At 36.2% G+C, this 21,993-nt stretch overlaps 1 protein-coding gene across 2 annotated transcripts in view; it reads right to left on the bottom strand.

Annotated features, from left to right (window-relative positions):
• Positions 1–21,993, bottom strand: part of MAN2A1 (mannosidase alpha class 2A member 1) — a 185,741-nt gene that overhangs the window by 114,755 nt on the left and 48,993 nt on the right. For both annotated transcript variants that reach the window (XM_004042339.5, XM_055389294.2), the window contains one exon: positions 3,273–3,400. In XM_004042339.5, coding sequence (XP_004042387.4) covers positions 3,273–3,400 — 128 coding nt within the window. The remainder of the gene's footprint in view (positions 1–3,272; positions 3,401–21,993) is intronic.

Below are 21,993 nucleotides of genomic sequence, written 5' to 3'. Positions count from 1 at the left end.
TAGTTATTATATTAACTATTATATATTAACTATATAATATTAACTAAATATTATAATATTTAGTTAATATAATCACTGACATAAATGTAAGAGCTAAAACCATAAAACTAGTTTAAAAACAGTAGTACATCTTTATAATTCAGGATTAAACAACAGTTTCTTACTATGGCATCAAAAGCACAAGCAACAGAAGAAAAACTTCCTCAAAATTAAAACTTGTGCACCAAAAGACACCTTCAAGAAAGTGAAAAAACCACAGAATAAGAAAATAAATTTGTAAATCACTATCCAACAAAGAACTTTTAACCACAATATATAAAAAAATTCTAAGTCAATAATAAAAAGATAAATAACTCTACTGAAAAATAGGAAAATAATTACAATAGACATTTATTCTTAAAAGATCTATAAGCAGCTGACATACACATGAAAAGATTCTTAGTAGCACTAGTCTTTAGGAAAATGCAAATCAAAATCACAATGAGATTACCATTTCACACATATTAGAATGACTACAATAAAAAAGAGAGACAGTAACAAATGTTGGTGAAGATACGGAGAAAATAGAAACCTCACACATTGCTGGTGGGAAGGTAGAATGATACTGCTCTTTTGGAAAAGTTTGACAGTTTCTCAAAATGCTAAACATTTTTACCATATAACTCAGCAATTCTACTCCTAGGAAGAAAGGTAGATTCACACAAAAACTTTTAAACAAATGTGTATAACAGCATTATTCACAGCAGCCAAAAGCAAGATACAACCTAAGTGCCCATCAACTGAATAAGGGATAAACAAATGTGGTATATCCATACAACAGAATATTATTCAGCTATAAAAAGGAATGAAGCACTGATATATGCTATAATACATGATGAGCCTTGAAAATATTATGCCAAGAATCCAATCACCAAAGGCCATACATTACATGCTTCCATCTATGTGAAATGTCCGGAATAGTCCAATCCATATATACAGAAAGACTAGTGATAGCCTGAGACTGGGGCAGGGAAGGGTGAAGCTAGAAAGGGGAGTGACTACTACTGGGTATAAGGTTTCTTTGGGGGATGTTGAAAAAAGTTCTAAAAATAGACTGTGGTGATGGTTGCACAAATCTATGAATTTATGTGAAATATATCTCAATAAAGTTGTAAGAAAAAATTACACTGGGCAAAAGACACAAGACCCAAAATAATATTATGTGAGTTCATATACTAATAAATTCTTCTTCAAACAAAACTCATGGACAATGACAGAAATCAAAGAGCAGTTGGCTGCAAGTGGAAAGATGAGGGGATGAGAGACCTTGGATAATAAATGTATAGATTAAATGGATATGTACATTTGTTAAAACTCACTGACCTCTACATTTAAGATTTATATATTCCACTGCATGTAAATTACACTTCAATAAAAACATAAAAAACATTCATAACTGAGGTCTATGAAGTGAATATTCTTGGGTTAGCATATCAAGTATTTAAGAAAAAGGGCATTGTGTAGAGAGGGTCCCCAAGACCACCTTCAGGTTTGGCGATTTGTTAAGAAAAATCACAGGTCTCAACATATTGTCGTACTCATACCTGTAATTTATTACAGTGAAATGAGAAAAAAAAATCTGCAAAAGGAAAAAGCATATAGAGTAAGTCTAGAGGAAACCAGGTGCAAGTTTCTAAGTGTCCTCTCCCCATGGAGTCATACAGGATGTGTTTAAATGCTCCAGCACGAAACTGTCACAGTATGTGTGAAGTGCTGTTGACCAGGAAACTCATTACAGACTCAGTGTCCAATGCTGGGGGCTGGTGATGTAGGCACCCTCTGTTCAGCACATACTAAGAATTCAGACTCCCAGAAGGAAAGCAATTGTTTAGCACAAACTATATTGTTTGTACAAACAGATTAAAAACAGTGAGCCACTCTTATCGTTAGGATATCCATGTTCCCGGACACTAACCAAGGGCCAATCTTGCAAGCAAGGCCTTTCTAAGGATAGCAGACCTGCTATGCTAACTATTTTCTACACAGGCATGATACCTGCAACATACTTCCAAATGGTTCTGATAATAAGAAATACCAGCACCACTACAACAACATGGAAACAGAAAAAATTAAGTAAATGTGTCAAAATGTTAACAACTGGTAAATCTGGGTGAAGGGTTTATGAGAATATTTTGCAGTATTCTTATACATTTCTTCAAATTTGCAATTATCTCAAAACAAAAAGTAAAGAAAAAATTAATAGGGATTAAGAAGAATTTTATCTCTAAGGGACAATTTTTTAAAATAAGGAAATATCTAAAATAACTTCAATAAAAAACACATATACTTACATAAAAAACTACATTATACTGAGATATAAAATATTTGAAAGGATTTACATACCATGTTACAAAATGCAAATATTAAATATCACATAGTTTTCTATTAGTCCCAAGTTTTTATAGTAGACATCTGATTCTATCAGTCTAGCATCTTTTTTCCCATTTCTTGTAGCAACAGATTTCTTCTGTTGAACTGGACCCATTCCATGAGGCCACTCATATGGAGGACCCATTCTCATGCTTTTTAGGTGCAGCTGACCCTGCTCTCCACAATTCCCTTTCCCCCAAGACCATTTCCACCAAAATGACTAGACCTCAGTGATTTGAACTCCTATACCTCTGGACACAGTAACTGGCTCAGACATAAGCAACTGACTCAAGTTGGGCCAACTAGATAAAGTATTAAAGATAATTCCTGGTTGCTAGGTTGGAAAAATTAGTCTCGGCTGCCTAGAGCCATCTTACTCACCTTGTAAAGAAACCCAGCAAAACAAGCAGAGCCCAAAGATACAGTGCCCAGACAACATAATTTAAGTCCCATGGATCCCTGGATACAGCAATACCTGAAGCTACCATATCTCTGGAACACTCAGTGACATAATGAGTATCTTTCTTTCCTTTTTTTGCTGAAAAAAAAAAACTTAAGCTACCATAATTAGGTTTTTGCCTCTTGTCATCGAGTCTTAACATACAATTAAAATAATCCCAAAACCAATAAAAATATAGATAAATAATACATTAAACAAGGTAGATGATCCTAAAAGTGACTATAGTAAATCTTTGTAACTCAGTTTATGAGCTAAGAAATATCATAAATTAATGAAGAATAAATTATTCAACAATAATGACTAACAGGGAAAATAGTTACTCGAAGAAAGAACAGAGCCTCACTTCACATCCCGAAAATTAACTGTCCAAAATAGCCCAAATAAACAATATACCAATACATACCTATATTATTTTCCAGCCACTGATGTCCTTCAATTAGTTGATCAATTAAGGCAAAATAATGTGCAGTAGCTTCATCAGGCATAACCCAGCCACCTGTCACAATTTCAAGCTGACCATTTTCTATTAAACTAGAGAGAAAATAACAAGAGTCTACATTAATAAATGTAAGAAAAGTTCAAATGAAAAACTAAACAAGCATAAACATTAAGAACAGTCTTTAAATATAACCAGTATGTATACTAGTTGTCAAAAGATTTGTTTAAACCAGTGAATGAATTTCAACTTCAAGACCTCATAATAGCACCCGGTGTCTCAGGTAACCCCTGTCCTTCTGCAGGAAAAGCCACGCAGGTCATTCTGGAGGTTCCTTCCACATGGGTATAAACTCCCATACAGCCTCAAAGATTCTTAATGTCAAAAGCCACATCTGATTGGTTTATTTATTTATTTATTTATTTGAGATGGAGTTTCGCTCTTGTTGCCCAGGCTGAAGTGCAATGGTGCAATCTCGGCTCACTGCAACCTCCACCTCCCAAGTTCAAGCAATTCTCCTGCCTCAGCCTCCCGAGTAACCGGGATTACAGGCATGCGCCACCATGCCCGGCTAATTTTGTATTTTTGGTAGAGACGTGGTTTCTCCATGTTGGTCAGGCTGGTCTCGAACCCCCAGCCTCAGGTGATTCGCCCGCCTCGGCTTCCCAAAGTGCTGGGATTACAGGCGTGAGCCACTGCGCCCGGCCCATATCTAGTTTATTTCTGAATCTTGCAGAGCACCTAGAAAGGTGTTTTACACAGACTATATGCTTGATGAGTGTTTATTGGAGGGCTGTCATTTTAAGCATATTATTTATTTTAATATACTTTTATCAAAAAATCAACATTTACTTTAGTCCTTCTGCCACTGATAATCATGCAAACTACCCTAAAAAATAACAAGGGTAAAGCTAGTAAATACCACATGACTCTGGGAATACAGATAACATCATAAAGTACTTTGTTCCAGATTCAGTTGAAATATAGGCTATACAGTTTATTTTTCATTATTGAATGAAAGGCTCTAACAGCTTCATTACTTGTCTATTGGGTATTCCTTTGCCATAATACCATACCAGGTAACAAGATCCCTAGTCCTAATAAAATTGTTTTGAGAAGATGCTTTCCCCTGAGAAGAAAAAAAAAATCATTAACTATTAAAAATTTGAAATAGTGCCCAAGGAAGCATAAAAGTCAAGAATTTAAGCAAGGTCTGGCACAGTGGCTCAGCCCTGTAGTTCAAGCACTCTGGGAAGCCAAGACAGGAGGATTGCTTGAGGTAAGGAATTCTAGACCAGCCTGGGCAACATAAGGAGATCCCATATTTACAAAATAAAATTAAAAAGTTAGCCAGGTGTGGTGGTGCATGCCTGTAGTCCCAGCTACTTGGAAGGCTGAGGTGGGAGGATTGCTTGAGCCTGTGAGTTTGAGGCTGCAGTGAGCTATGATTACGCCACTGCACTCCAGCCTGGGAGACAGAGTGAGACACTGTGTCAAAAAAAAAAAAAAAAAGAAAAAGAAAAAAGAAAAAAAAATTGAGCAAGTATCTATCTTAAGTGCCACAGACTTGCCAGCCTGCAACAAGATGGTTTGGAAAATGGGGTAAAATTTCAGAAAGAAGCAAAGCAGCTTTAAAAAGGACATACATCACTGGATGCCTACAGCTAACAGCCAACTCTCAAGCCAAATTTAGTTGAAGCAGACCAGAGGCACAGAGGATGAATAACTATTTTCCTACAAAGCATATGACAGAAGCCACAACATTAACACAACATGTAATTCAAACATATGCATGATCATATAACCAGTAACAGAGTGGATAATGGACGTAATTTCTAAAAAACAATCAAATAATAAATTCCCTGCAAAAATTAAAGAAATAAATTTATGTTGCCATGGGGATCACCAACTAATATAATTTCACATGGAGAATATGATGACTCATTAGAATGTCTAAAGAAACACAATATCCAATCAAACTTCAGATTCTCAAAGGCCCTAATCGAGAACCTACAATGAAGAAGCTGGAAATTTCTAAAAAACGCCCTTCTTTAAGAACACAACTAAATTCAAGGCTACCGGTCCCACCTTTACTGTCAATAGACCTATGCATACAATTAGTTTTTTTTCTTATCTTTCTGGTGATTGCCTGATTTAGCCACAGTCTAGAGGCTATGGACCAAACCTGCCCCTTATGCCTTATGCTTCGCAGCCTGAGATGTCAGGACAGTATGAGATTTAGTATCTAATTATCAAATATGGAAACTTGACTTCATTATTTCAATATATCAATAAATAGATCTTTTGGAAAATTTCAGATATAAGTTCAGATATAAATCAAAAATAAACTCTTCGCTGATCTTGAATAGCGAAAAAAACTACAGATTAAGAAAACTAAAAATTAAGTGGAAAAAATTTACTCCAATGATAGAACTTTTCTTTTTTCATCTATATCAGTTTTAATTTACAACATAATTCCTGTCCCACAGGCATCAATGGTCTTCAAGAAAGTCAAGCAGCCAAGAATTATAGTACATACAGTAACTAATTTTCCCAGCTCCATTTGTTAATAATCCATTTATTCTCCATGATGCCTGGGATGCTACTTTCATCAAAGACTGAATTCTTATCTGTACTTAAAGGTTAAAGACTATTGTCTATTAATTTTGAGGAGGCATGAAAAACTTCCCACTTATTAAAATGTTTTCCAGCATTTATCTACTTTCTTCTACCCTATCTTTCCCAGTCTGGCTGGTCTCAACTGCCCTCATAGCTCAGCTCAGAGATGTCTTCATGTGCACCCAAGCTAAACTAACACTCCCACTGTACCCCCCCATTCTATCTATCCATCACAGTCTTTATCAGAAACCAAAATTACCTTGTTCATTGTCAGACCTCCACTCTTTCCCTCCTGACCTCTACCCACCATTAGAATGTAAGCTCCAAGAGAGCATGGACTAGAATGTGTTTTGTTCACTGGCACATCCGGCACTCAGAAGCTTGCTTGGCAGATAATGGTCATTCAAATATTTGTTACATAAATGAGGAATTAATGAATAAGGCCATCAGTTTAATATTAGTATTTACCTACAGTTTTTATATTAGAAGAAGCTCACAGATATTTGCAAAATAAAATAGAAAGAGAAAGGTCAGTCAGAATGAAGTTTCAATTATCTAGGTATGAGATGATATGATCTAGAACATGGTAGTAGTAATTATGAAATATGGAAGAGGAGGAAGACAGGGGAGACATCACATGAAAAAGTATCAATGGTAATTAGAAAATGACTGAAGATATATGAAAAGATTAATGCAAATATGACGTAGAGTTTTAATTCCAGGTGTCTAACGGAACGGTAGTATTAATACACAGACAGTGCAATTGCGTTGAGAAAGGAAGTCACTTTGTAGTAATGCATATAAATTTGGACAGGGCTTTTTGATGACAGTGTGACATCCAAAAGGAGTTAAGTGAAAAAGAAGAGTAAGTCTAAGAAAAGGGGCCAATTACAAAGTTAAGTTTCAAAGAACTATTAACAAAAAAGAAAATAGGGAATGATGAGAAGTTGACAAAAAACAAGCAAAAGGAGAGTCAAAGATCAAGCCGAACGAAAATATAAGAGAAATGGAGATAAGAAATGTTAAAGGACAAAAATAATAAATCTGAATTTAGCCTGAAACAGTCTAGAGAAGAGTAATAAAGAGCAATCTGTCCTTCCAGTTGGTATAAGCCATTAAAAAGCTACCATAACTGTGAATTAGAAATAAACACACCAGTGAGTCAGAATAGGAAGTTGAAAAATAGATTTTTAAAAAACATTTACATTATTAAAATAGGCATTGAAGATTTATTTTTAAAAAAAAACTAAAAATAGAACTACCATATGATCCAACCATCCCACTACTGGGAAAAACTCAAGTATACCAAGGAAAAAAATCAGTACACCAAAGGGATACTTGGACTCTTATGTTTATCGCAGCACTATTCACAACACCAAAGATATGGAATCAACCTAAGTGTTGATTTAGATGAATGGAAAAAGAAAATCTGTTATATATATAAACAATGGAATACTATTTAGTCATAAAAAAGTATGAAATCATATCATTTGTAGCAACATGAATGAAACTGGAGGTCATTCTATTAAGCAAAATAAGCCAGGCACAGAAAGACAAATATCCTATGTTCTCACTCATATTTGGGAGCTAAAAAAAAAAAAAGTTGATCTCACAGAAGTGGAGAGTAGAAGGACAGATACCAGAGGATGGGAAGAGTATTTGACTTAGGGTAGGGATTGGGAAGAGGGGTTGAGAGAAGTTGTTTAATGAGTACAAGCATGCAGATAGATAAAAGGAGTAAGTTCTAATGTTCGACAGCAGAGTAGGGTGACTATAGTTAACAACAATGTACTGTATATTTCAAAACAGCTAAAAGAGGACTGGAAATGTTCCCAACACTTAGAAATGATACTCAAAGTGATGGACGCCCCAACCCTGACTTGATCATTACACATTCCACGCATGTAACAAAATATCACATATACCCCATAAATATGTACAAATATTTGCATCAATTAAAAATATAAAAATACAATAAAACAGCCATTGATTTAGTGGAGAAAGAATGAGTTATATTTTTGCTTTTTAAGACTCAATCGGAGTGACTTAAAACCAGCTCATAAGAAAATGCCAAGATATTATGTCATGGAAGCCAAGGGATTCATATTTCAAAATACTATGCTCATACAGGTTTTTCAGAAAAATTGCATGACTAGGTCAAAAATAGGTAAATATATCATATCATATCATATATAAATGACATCATAATAGTAGGCCAGAAAGCACATAGGTTTTAGTTCCTCTTAGCATAGTTTCTTTTATAAGATAGAACAAAACATCCCATGGAAGAAAAGAGACAACATTATTTTAATATGGACCATATTGTAATAGTATGATACCTGGTAGAATAATCAGGTTAGTGAGTACTCCTATGTCATTGAACTGCCTGTTTTTCCTAGGGTATTACCCTCTAACCCATCCACAAGAATAGAAAAACAGATAATAAACCAGAAGATTCTTACAAGCAGGAAGGTTTGGTCTGATATAAAATATTTACTGTGTTGAGCAAAAACACTCGCCATTAACAACAACAACAAAACCCAAAAACATCAGAAGGACACAAATTTGCCCTGAATTCTAGAACATATATGATAAGCACTTAAGGAAGCATCTGATGAGTGAAAGAAAAACAAGAAATAGTCCCCAAAAAACAAAGAAAATTGTCAACCTAATTACTGAGAAGCATAGCAATAACCATCATCATTTAGTGATAACTACAAAACCTAGGACTAAAAGTCTTAACAGAAACAATATGTCTGGAAATACTTTAAAAAATATTTACAAGCAATAACAGAAAAGCTGTTAACCTAAAAAAGGACCATACTTAAAGTCACTGTTGTTAGTGATGATAAAAATGAGATGAAGATGGATTGTAGCTGTACATTCAAGACTAACAATTTTTTTAAAGTAATGAGAAATACCCATATCTATAGAAAAATTTACTTAGAATGAATACAGGCACTTCCAAGTATTTCCATTCACAGTGTTCAACAGGTATCAACTGAACTATTTCTCTGACAAGCAGGGGAATATTAGTGGAGAGAGTTAATTAAAAACATTAGAATTTAAATTAAAATTTAATTAAAATAAAAAAAAGATGTGCCCACACCATAGGGTCTATTGCTTAATTTCTACCAAGACATTCTCTGTCTATTTTACATGTACACTTCATGATATTTCCTAATAAACATGAAATCTAAAGGCCAAAGTGAAAGGATATTGGGTAAGCAAGGGAAACAAAGGAATATATTTATCTAACAAATCCAGAAACTAAGAAACCAGGAACTAATTTTCAAAATTAACAATACTTGTCTTTCACTTTTTACACTGAGTTGACTTGTAACTAATGGTAAAAGACATTAAAATACCACCATGTTTCTATTTCAATGATGAGAAATTTGGTATAGAAAGCTTAAGAAAATTACTGATCAAAACTAAGCTGAGCATATCTGTCGTTCCGCATTTTACCTAAAATGCAGAATTTACTGCAAAGCACAACAAGCTGCAAATCATTTTCTCTGAGTGTCACTTTTTCCCCTATGTAGAATCATCAGACATTTGGAATTTGGTCACACACAGAAGGACACACTCAAAGAGCTTTTCTCCCTAATGGGGAAATTGTTACAGACAACTTAGTAGCAAACAATGCATCATTTAGCAAGCTTCAAAGAATCACAAATTAATTTCACATGAGAAAACCAGTTGAATTTCTAATCACACATCTGGAGAAACAGAAATAATACAAGATGACATACAGTATTTCATTCTTAAATTAAAAAAAAATTTTAAATGAAAAATGCAAAAACACAGAAGCTCCCAATGAATCAATTTATACCCTAAAGATATTCTGCTAATCAGATTGTCTGATTCATATTCCTTTCATGGAGAGTATCTAGTAGGCAGGGAAAAAGATTTGTTTTAAAGCCCCTTATATAATGATAAGAGAAACTCACTGTATACTTTTGAACACTGTTGATACATATCTATACAGATTAGTGTATGAGGAACAGAGGGCAAATTAGTCATCTCTCATCATTTCTTCCTCATTGCAATCCAGCCACATCCCCTTCTTTCAGCTAGCTGTCCATGCTGTCTATCTGCCTGGAATGTTTTCCCTTCAAATATTTGCCTCATTGGTTCTTACAGGTTCATTAGGGGCTGTTACTGGCCACCACATTCCACCCAAATCCAGCCTAAACTGTTATCTTACAGAAAATCTAACTTTTCTTCCATAACATTTACAACAAAATTTAATTGCATATTTGTATGTCTACTATCTTTCTATTCCAATAGGCTGTAAGTACCATGAGCGCAGGAATCACATCAGTTTTGTTCATTATTTAACACTGATTGTTCCTATTAGCATAAAATTGTAAGAAATGGGTACCAATAATGCAAAAAAAAGGCAAAAGATACAATGCAGATATTTCAGAAATAACTGGCTCATAAAAATGACAACAAATTTAATCTCACTCATAAGGAAATGCAAGTTAAAACTTCATTAAGATGCCATTTTCACCTATCAGATTAGAAAGATCAAAAAGTTGTATAACATACTGTAATGTTAAGGATGTAGACATAAGTAGTCTCACATACTGCTGGCAATAACTATCAAACTGTAAAATGCATATGTACTTTCATCCATGCTCACTGAAAATAAGTCAGAAAATATTGTATTTTAAAATAAGAGCATTATATACACTAAAGACAAAAGATACACTAAATATATTACCAAGAGGCCAAAAATAAAATTGGGAGTAGTTAAATAACAAGTCCCGTTCACATAACAGACTTTACTAAAAGATTCTCCAAGATATATGTTTAAAAAGCACGGTACAACACCCATTAGGGATGCCTATTACTTAAAATAATAAAACAGCAAATAAGTGTTGATAAGGATGTGAGGAAACTGGAAATCTGTGCATTGCTGGTGGGATGTAAAATGGTACAGTAGTATGGAAAACAGCATGGTGATGAAAAAATTATGCACGAATCTTGTATTACACATGTCCTTATACTGCCCTTTGATTCCTTGGTGCAATTCCACATTATTCCCAGACAGTATACCCTATAGAAAAGGCATGTCCACTTGCTTGTTCTAAAACAATTTGGGGAAAGCCCTAGAGAATAACGTTTTAGGCAACAAAGAGGACAAAATCATACAGCTAAATGTTGATTATATTGTCAGTCAAATGAAACTGCTGTACCCACCCTCTCCCCCCAGCTCTGCGTTACCTTTGTATAAAATTAGATTATAAATAGAGATCATGGATACAAAGAGATGTTTTCAAAGATAAAAGTTAAAAAATTACCTAGATCTCCAAAAGTAAGAGATTAGTCAAGTTAACTCATCCATACAGTGACAGAACATTATTCAGCCATTAAAAATGACATCACAGAAAACTAGTGAAATTCATAAATGTTTATAATGTATTTTGCAAAAAAGCATGACATAAAAATATAACAAAAATACAAGAAGCACACATACAGAATTACTGCCATTTTCATGTCAATGCTTATCATGCTCATATTTATGTCTATGTAAAATGTTTAAATGTTTTACTCTGCCAAAAAAATACACCTAAATGACAGTGATTAAAAAAAAATTAAACATAGAATTACTATGTGATCCAGCAGTCCCATTTCTGGAGATGGAAAGAAGGGACCTGGACAGATATCTGCACACCCATATTCACAGCAGCATTATTCACAGTGGCCAAAACGTAGAAACCACCCAAATGTCCATCAAAGGATGAATGGATAAATAAGCTGTGGTATGTATTAAGTTGGTGCAAAAGTAATTGTGGTTTTTGTCACTACTTTCAATACATACAGGGGAATATCATGTAGCCTTAAAAAGGAAAGAAATTCTGATACATGCTACAACATGAATGAGCCTTGAAGATACTATGCTGAATGAAGTAAGGCAGACAGAAAAGGACAAAAATTGTATGATTCTACGTATATAAGGCACCTAATAGAGTAGTCAAACTTGTAGAGACAGAAAACAGAACAGTGGTTGCCAGGAGCAAAAGGAATGGGAATTACTGTTCAATAGGTACAAAGTTTGCATTTGGGGTGATGATAAAGTTCTAGAGATGGATGGTAGTAACAGCTGCACAATGACGTAAATGTTGTAATGCTACTGTACACTTAAAAATTGTTAAAATAGTAAATTTTACGTTATGCTTATTTACAATTTAAAAAATAGACCCACTCAAAAAAAAAAAACCAGCACAATGTGCATGGCATGGTATCATTGTATAATATATATGCCTATGCCTTTATGTACATGTGCATATGTTTTCCCATACATCCATAAAATAAATAAGAGCCTGGTCATAGTAGTTACCTCCTGTGAAAAGAGCAAAATGACAAGGAGACAGGAGTGGCTGAGTACCTTACTTTTCATTGTGTATCCTTTGTATATATTGGGGCATATATTAAAAAGTAAATTAAACCAAATTTTTTTCTGAACTATAAATGCTATAACCTGTGTCTCCTAAGCATTGAAAACTAACAAAACTGAGGCCAGACACAGTGGTTCACATCTGTAATCTCAGCACTTTGGGAAGCCGAGGCTGCCAGATCACTTGAGGTCAGGAGTTCAAGACCAGCCTGGCCAACATGGCGAAACCCCATCTCCACAAAAAATACAAAAATTAGCTGGGTGTGGTGGCACATGCCTGTAATCCCAGCTACTCGGGAGGCTGAGGCACGAGAACTGCTTGAACCTGGGAGGCAGAGGTGGCAGTGAGCCAAGACTACAACACTGCACTCAGCCTAGGCAACAGAGTAAAGCTCTGTCTCAAAACAAAACAAACAAAAAAAAGTAACAGAACTGTAGCTTAAAAATAGTCATGAAAATTTATTTAAAAATGTCTTGGGGCCAAGTGCAGTGGCTCACACCTATAATCCCTGTGCTTTGGGAGACCAGTGCAGGAGGATCACCTCAGGCCAGGGGTTTGAGGACCAGCCTGGGAAATATAGTAAAACCTATCTCTACAAAATTATAAAAATTAGCTAGGCATGGTGGCATGCACCTGTAGATCCTAGCTACTCAGGAGTCTGAGGTAGAGTATCACTTGAGCCCGGAATTTGAGGTTGCAGTGAGCTATGATAGTACCACTGCACTCCAGCCTGAGTGACAAAGACCCTGTCTCTAAAATTAATTAATTAATTTAATTTAATAGAAATAAAAATAAATTTCTCATATGGTTCAATAATTTCTGCAAAGTTTTAATAAGCAGGGGATGTACTTTAAATCTTTCACTGTATAATAAACAATATTCATAAAATACTCATTCAAAATAAGTTGAAAAATGTGAAAGATGTTAAAGAATAAAATTTAAAAACTCACTACCTTGATATATATGCACAAAAGGTTATGGTAGACAGAGTTTTTAACCAAGTTAATTTACTTAACATTATACCATGAGCATCTTTCCATATCAAGAGAGACATATATCATTATGTTTACTGTACTGTATTATATTATTGTATTATATGTTTATATTGTATTATTTTCTAAAGTATTTTTAATTGAGATATAACAATATACAATACACATATTTTCAGTCTCATGAATTGTGACAACTGTAATCACTATCCAAAATAATATATAGACTACTTCCACCAATTCAGAGAGTTCCCTCATGCCCCGTTCCAATCCATGCTCGCCCACTCACCCTGCCCCCAAAAAACACTCTGACATTCCATTTCTATCACAATAGATCAGTTGAGTCTCCTCTCAGAATTCATAAAATGGAAATCAAACAATATTTACTCTTCTGTCTCTCTTCTTCTGCTGAACATTTGTGAGACTCATCCATATTACTGTGTATTTCAGTAATTTATCTTTTTTTACTGCTAGGTATTCTGTTGTATGAATATACAACAATTTTTTAATCCATCACCTGCTGAAGGACATTTAAACTGCTTGCAGTTTGAAGTTACTAGGAAAAAGCCTGTATAAAAATGTCTGTACAAGTCTTTTTGTGAACATTTTTTCATTTCTCTTGGGTAAATTGCTAGGAGTGGAGCCCCCAGATCACATGGTATATATTTTAAGTTTGGAAAACTCTTTGGAGGCTTTTCAGAAAGTCGCCCCCATTTTACATTCCCACCCGCAATATATGAGTTTCTGTTGCTACACATTCTTGCCAACTTTTGACGTTGTCATCTTTTTTATTTTAGCCATTCTAAAAGGGTTGGAAACAGTATCTTCTAGAAGTTTTGATATGTATCTCCCTGATGGCCACGATTTACCCAGCTTCTACACACACACCCTCGCTGCGCACCCTCCCCAACTGCTGCTGTCTAATAAACGTCTTTCAGATGTTCAAACATGCCCTTGTTAATCCCTGGCCCATAATCAGCATTCTCTTCTCACAACCTGAAATTCCTTCTCTGCCCTCTGACACCCACTTCTTGACTGGCTAGTTCTAGTCATCATTCAGGTTTAAGCTTGAATATCATTTGCTTCGGGAAGCCTTCCAAGACCCCCTTCTTGCCTCTATAGAAGAAAACCCTTTATTATTATACTGTGTTTAATTACATGTCTTCCCTGCTGTTTTCTGAGGGCTGGGACCAGGTCAGTCTTGCTTACCTCCTACATTTCTGGAGCATAACACAATAAATATTTGCTGAATGAATGGTAGAAGTAAATAAGGGAAGGTTTCAGAGATGAGGTAATATTTCAGCTGAGTGTTAAAAATGAGTAAGACTGAAATTATCCAGTGCACAAAAGGAAAAAAATAAAAATCCAAGCTGAACACAGGCAAATTCCTAAGAAGCACAAAACAGCATGTGTCTGAGGACACCCGTGGCTCAGAATGCCTAAGAGTAGAGTGTGAAGCAGGAAGTGATTGGAGATAAGGATGAGCAAGTTGGGAGGAATCAGACAGAAAAAGTCAGTATGTGTCAGGCAAAGGATAGTGGCCTGTGCCTTTTGAGACTGAAGCACCACAAAGCATTTTAAAGCAAACATGGTGGGACTCACATATTAGAAAACTAACTCTGTTGATGAAATGGCAGACACTTAGAAGTGGTACAGCTGGAAATGGAAAGACCATTTGGAGGTTTTCACAATAGTACGAGACAAGAGCAATGGAGATGAAAAGCAGGGGTCAGTCTGGAGACACTGAAGAGGCAGAAGTCACAGAGCTTAGGGACTAACTGGATGTCACAGGAAAGGGAGGTGGAAAGGCAGAGCACCACAGAGGTGAAGACTATTTGCCCACTATTTCTGGGGCAAGACTGCCTGGCTTGGGTCCTATTTCCACACTTACTAGCTGGGTGACCTTAGGCACTTTCCTTAACACCTCTGCTTCAGATCCCTCAACAGGAGAATGAAGATGATAAAGAACCTTAACTCAAGAGAATGCTAGAGGATTGGCTGAATAAATAAACGAGTGCTTATCTCTTACTATTGCCACTAACTAGAGAACAAGAAGTCCAGACTGGATCTTTAGATCTGGAAGTAGTCCAAATGCCTGGTAATTAAAACAACATTGTGGAAAAGCATGCAAAATGAAGAAAACTAAGCAGTGTTCCCCAATAGGCGAGAACAGGAACATTGGGGAAGTAAGCAGAAGAGGAAATCAGAGAGGCGATGAAAAATGAATGGTCAGCAGTGCCAGAATAGACCCGAAAGTGAAAGAGCTCAAGGTCACTTCAAAGCCAAAAGCTGACAGAATTTTGAGGAGAATGGAGTGGTCAATGTCAATGCTGCAAAAAAAATCCTCTCTGAGGCTTGAGAAAGTATCCAAGGGATGGGCGGAGCACCTGAGAAGTCCCTCATGGCTTTTACAGGTCTCCATGACATAAATAGATGCCAGTGGTTGAAGGGAATGAGAGGTGGAAGGATAGCCGTCTCACTCAACACGAACTGGAATTGAAAAGGTAGGGATAGAACATATGCTTTCTAAAATAAACGTAAACCACTGCTTCGACTATTAGAACTAAAGTTATTTTAGACCCTGGTGCATTGCTTTCAGTGCTTTGATGAAATGCTAAATATCTTTAGATTCTAAACTCAATCCAAATCTGCAAATGACTCTGAATATCACAATACAGCAACCTTCAGTTAAATACCATAAAATCCAACCTGTATAAAACGTATAATGAATTAGTCTGTTTAGGAATATTAATAGTCCAATTTCTTAGAAAACCCAAGATGCACATTAGTTAAGTTTGGATTCTTATTTAAAAATGTAACATCAAATATTTCTCTGATTTCAAGAAGCAAGCAGAGATAGTTGAGAAGACAGTGGAAGGTTCACTTAAATATAAACCTAGGGGAAAAATTGTAAGAAGATAGTACAAAGATTACATAAATAAAGAGTTTGCATTCTTGCTAAAGCAATGAAACCCACCAATTTGGTGAAGATAAAAAATCTATACTAACTGATGGTACCTTCCTCTCAGCACACATTTGGAGCCCCTTTTCACACTAAAAGATCCACAAAGAGAAACTGGTCAAGACTTTGGTGAATATATAAACTGTTCTTAGGTTCTAATAACTCGTGGGTTTCTCCACTCAACACTGGTCTCAATAGCAAGAGCAGATGCAATATAAAAGCTGTTCCAATATCTCAGAGCCCAGAGAGGAACAATGAATATGTAACATGCTGTGTGCTAGTCAAAGGAAATGCTAAGGCTAATGTTTCAGCTGCCTGACTCTCAACAAGGGTTCACATTTTGATGTATTATAAACATCATGCAGTATTTTAACTGCATTTAGCCAAAAATATTCAAATGTGAAGCCTAAAAAGTTTTAGAAAATTACACCACCAGTCATTTTCAAAATAAAACAAGCATAGAAGACAATACACTGATTATTTAATGGAAGGCAGCTTCTTTTAAATCTACTGGATATGTATTACCAGTAGGTACCATGATTATAGTTGATTAAATTATTTCAGATCACACAAAAAAACAGAAAATATAGATGTTGTTTACGTAGATCTCTCTTTAGTTAACTAGATTTTCACTTTTAAAAGCTTATAGAGTTGAATAATAATGCTGCTAGGGGAGGGGATAAGAATCAAACAAGTCACTGCTGGAATAGATTATAAGGATCATTTGAGTTATGTTTCTGTTAAGTTCCCACAATCAATTGGTATTCTTCAGGGACAATGAAAGCTTACGTGGAACTCTGCTGGAATTAACAGGTTCTGCTCTGCAACAGCTAGCTTGCAAATTTAGGTACAGATTTAATCCATAGCTCATCTTCAAAAAGAGAAAAACAAGCCACTGCATAAGCATTACACTAGAAGTCACAAAAAAATCTATTAGTAATGCCACTTAGTACAAGCTCAGAATTTAAATAACAGGAGCAAACTTAAATATCTATTAAGTTTTCCTCCAAAAAAATACATTTAAGCAACTAACACTAAGAATGTTTTGTTCAAGTAAGTGGGGGGGGGAATGCTATTACCCTAGTTCTACAAACAAATGTAGTAAGTGAATAAAAGTGAATTATTGTAGCTAGAAGAGCGAGAACTTTAGCAAATCTTGACCAGAAACAGAATTCATCTGCACTAATCTGGCTATAAAACCATTTTTCCTTCAAGCAAAATGATACTGTTCACAATCAAGCCTGTATTCCAGAATATTTTCCAATGCCAAAAAAGCTGTTCTCACTCAGGAGTCTGGGTGAGACAAATCTGAGTGAGACAAAGATTGAGCACTAGATTCTAATCTGCAGTCCCCTCCAATATCTTACCATATTTTATGTTTAATATTGGACTGATTCATGAAATTGCCATTTTTGTATATCAAAAGTAGTCAAATATTGGCAATTTTATATGGTTCAACCTAAGAAAAACAACCAACAGAATAAAAAAAAGAGAGAGGGGAGGAAAACTTGCATCCAGGTAGAGTCAGGAGAAACAGGCCATCCGCAGGCCATAAAATTGGCAGCATTTCTGACAGATATGGTACAAGCAAAACTGAAATAATTCAAGTATTGACCTGCAACTGCCCTGCATGAAAAATCAGCATGGAATCCCAGCATAAATAAGAAGATTCTGAGAGATTCGGTCAACAGCTCCTAATCTGAAGGGCCAAGGGCTGAGGCAAAGCTGAGTCTTGGGACAGATACTAATCACAGACTCTTCACCCTCATGGCACTTGTGTGAGCCCCCCTCTGCAGAAGTCTCTCTGCCCATGCACTGTGACTGCTGCAGAGGCAGTCTCCTTAATGAAGCCATGCTGGGAGAGAGCCAAGCATGGCTGGCCTCACCTGACCACAAGCAGCCAGCAGCAGACCTAGTTTCCTTCTGAGGTGGCTGGACTCTGTGAAGCAGCACCTTCAGACACACATCTCCTACCTGGCTTACAGGCCACACAAAAACAAAGCTAGACGGAGAAAGCCAGCCCCAGGCTCAGCAGCTACACCAAAGAAACAGAAAACCTTTCATAGATGGGGCACTCCTTTTCCAGATCTTCTCATAGCCCCAGCTCCTCTCTTCTCTCACTCTGTCCTATTTACAACCAGGGCACCTTCCCAACTGCTGATCCCTGATTCTCATATAATCTTGCAGGATGTAATTCTCCAACAGAGGAACTAAGGAGACGTTGTAAGTTCCTATCAGCTAGCTTTCTGGTTTGCAAGCAATACAAACTGACTCTGGATACTTTCTTGAACACACAGAACTGAAGACAGGATAAAAGTCCAGGCTTAACAAAGGGCTGGAGGAAAATGAGAAATCATGCTGCAGGGAACACAGGGATCTTATTACAGGAAGAGTCTTGCAAATGCAAGGTGCTGTGAGGAATGACCAGTAAACATTCTTCTGTGTCTGCTTCCCTCCCTCCATCTGTCAGCCCTCACTTCACTCTCTAAAGATTCAAAGCCCTGGGAAATAATATGCTGATTAACTGAGCTCAGGTCACAGCTGACTTGTCTGGGCTAGGCAACAAGGAGGAGGAGCTGACTTCCTTGGGTGAGAGACCACTTCCCAAAAGGAAATCAGGTGAAGTGGATGCTGGTCAGCCAGTAATAACTAATACCCACAGCAAGGAAACTGAAAGTATTTGGTTAGAAAAGAAAGGGATTCAAGGCAAGTTACACCATGTTTTGGGACAAATTCCAGGTGTGGATACAGCTGTTGTTGCTCACAGATAAATAAAAAAGGAGGGAAATACTTGGACTTACGGACAACAATACAAAAAGCACAGAAGTAAAGTTAGAACCAAACACGCAAAGCCAGAAAAGACTCAATACCAGAGTACTGAACTGAGGCGGTGGCAGGGAAGACTCTTGGGAAGAATCTCCCAAAACACAGGAAATACAACAAATTAAAAATGCATATGAAAAAGAGAGACTAGAGACACAATAACAAGGTACTTGAATTCTAAAACAAATGAAACAAAAACAGTAGTAAATTAGTAAGTACAGAACACATAAGCTAAAGAAACATTTGAATTGATAGGTGGAAATCTTAATGAAAAGTTATACATACCTAGATATATAATTTAGTGAAAATTTAAAATTTCATAAATAAAGTAAGTGAGCACGGGGAAAAAGTTATCTTCAATGAAGCACTATATAAGAAAGCTTTAAGAGAGAAGAGAAAAAAAAATTACAGTTAAAATCTTCCCATTATAGGGACTGAGCACAGTGGCTGATGCCTGTAATCCCAGCACTTTGGGAGGCTGAGGCAGGTGGATCACTTGGGCCCAAGGGTTCAAGACCAGCCTGCGCAACATGGCAAAATCTCATCTCTACAAAAAATACAAAAATGAGCCACCGTGGTGGTGTGCGCCTGTAGTCCCAGCTACTGGAGGGCTGAAGTGGGAGGATCACCTGAGCCCAGGAGGTTGAGACTGCAGTGAGCTGTGATCATACAACTGCACTCCAGCCTAGGAACAGAGTGGGACCCTGTTTCAAAAAAAAAAAAAAAAAAAAAATTAAAAGAAAAGTCTCCCATTATAGAAGACTTCAGCATTAAAAATTACATATGGTATCCAGGAGAAATACTCAAAGTCTCAAATAAAAGTTAAAAAAGCACTAATGTTTACTGGGGTTTTAAAATGTGCCAGGCATTGTGCTAAGCATGGTGTTTGAATTAATTCAATCCTCACAAAAACCAAATAAAATTGGTTTCAATATTATCCTCATTTGACAAATGAAGAAACTGAGGCATAGAGAAGTTAAATAACTTGCTCAAAGCCACACAGTAGACAGGACTTGGCAGAATTTGAACCTAGGCGGCCTGGTTCCAGTTCCCAGCCTTTAGAACCACCAAGCTGACTGTCCTTCAAGTAAAAAGGACAGCAAACTGAAGCAAACGAACAACAAAAGAGTGGTAGTATGACAATATTAATTATAAAAAAGAGAAAAGATGGTGTCAATGATGATACATACAGTTTACAATGAAGAAAAATAAATCTTAGTCTAGGAATGCCCACCTTGCAGTCCCTGCCCCATAGTAGATGTTCGGGAAGTGTCTGTTGAATGAATGAATGAGCTAATACAGAAGCCAAAAAAGATCAGGCAAGAATGGAAAAAAAAAAAAAAAACATAAAATACCCAAAAAATAAAAGCTGATAGGGGAACAATAGCAAAAAATAAGTACAGTCAGTTCTGCCATAAACACTTGTTTCAAAAATGGGAATGAGTTCCCAGGTGATTGATTACATGAGGAAATAAATTTTGCCTTGCTTATGCACAATTTAGTCTCCAAGAAACATTAGATGAAGGTACAAAACTTCATGCAGCTGAACAAAGCTGTATAAGGAATGCACAAGGCACACGCACACACCTCAAACATCTACCAGCTCCCTCAGTTCATCAAGGGTTATGAGCCACAGTCATCCACATCTGCTATTCAACTTTCCAACAGATTTCAGCTAACCTACTTGCCATCACTTCTCAGTAATAACTCAAATCTATATTCCTTCCAATACACCCTTCCACAAGCAAACTGTAGGCCTTTTTCAAGGTAAACTGCGTATTTATTTATGCATTTTTTAACCAATTTAACACAGCTAAAACTGGATTAGCATCTTTATTAGGTTTCCATGTTCTGTGTGTGTCTACATCACTAATGAAGTTTTAGGGTGCTAGACTCTAACGATACTTTTCCATGAGCCCTGGGTTTAATATTGCACAATTTTGCATAACATGATTTTTAAGGACGTGTATGCAATATGACAGCAAAACTGACTGTACGAAGATAAAACTAGCAGTTGTAAAATACGGAATTAGCAGATACCAAATTCTATATTCTACAAACCCCACCTTTTCAAACACCAGTAGAAGCTTCATCAACATTGATTACACATTAAGTAACAAAAAAAAAAAATTCAAAAAACTCTAAAGAATAAAAAGTATACAGGCCAGGGACAGTGGCTCATGCCTGTGATCCCAGAACTTTGGGAGGCCGAGGCAGGTGTTCAAGAGTTCAAGACCAGAGTTCAAGGCAGGTGTCAGGAGTTCAAGACCAGCCTGGCCAACATGGTGAAACCCTGTCTCTACCAAAAATACAAAAATTAGCCAGGCATGGTGGCGGGTGCCTTAATCCCAGCTACTCAGGAGACTGAAGGAGGAGAACCGCTTGAACCTGGGAGGCAGAGGTTGCAATGAGCTGAGACCACGCCACTGCACTTCAGCCTGGGTGACAGAGCAAGACTCAGTCTCAAAAAAAAAAAAAAAAAAAAAAAAAAAAAAAAAGAGTATACAGTCCATATTCTATGGCCATAAGACATTACAGCTAGTTTACAATAAAGTATAACTGGGAAAAAATAGCACTTGCAAATTGAAAATTATTTTTCTAACATACTTAAGTCAAAAAGAAAACAGTAGTACAGTTATTAAATACGTACGAAAAATATAATAATGAGAAAATAGCATATAAAAACATAAAAGCTAGTCAGACTATTGCTAAAAGGTAAACACACAGATGAACTTATTAAGTGGAGTGGCTCATTTAGCATTAGTGAAAGTGAGTAGAAGGAATTAGGAAAGATGAAAGCAGATAGGTCAAGAGTAAAAATTGGTAAAATATAAACAGGTTCTAGAAGGGTAAGGTGGACAAAAACCAACAAAATTAAGTAAATC

Source organism: Gorilla gorilla, chromosome 4 (genome assembly GCF_029281585.2).
Source record: "Gorilla gorilla gorilla isolate KB3781 chromosome 4, NHGRI_mGorGor1-v2.1_pri, whole genome shotgun sequence".
NCBI classification, from domain to species: domain Eukaryota; kingdom Metazoa; phylum Chordata; class Mammalia; order Primates; family Hominidae; genus Gorilla; species Gorilla gorilla.
Note: the sequence above shows the minus strand (reverse complement) of the source record. Positions and strands in the feature narration are given on the sequence as shown.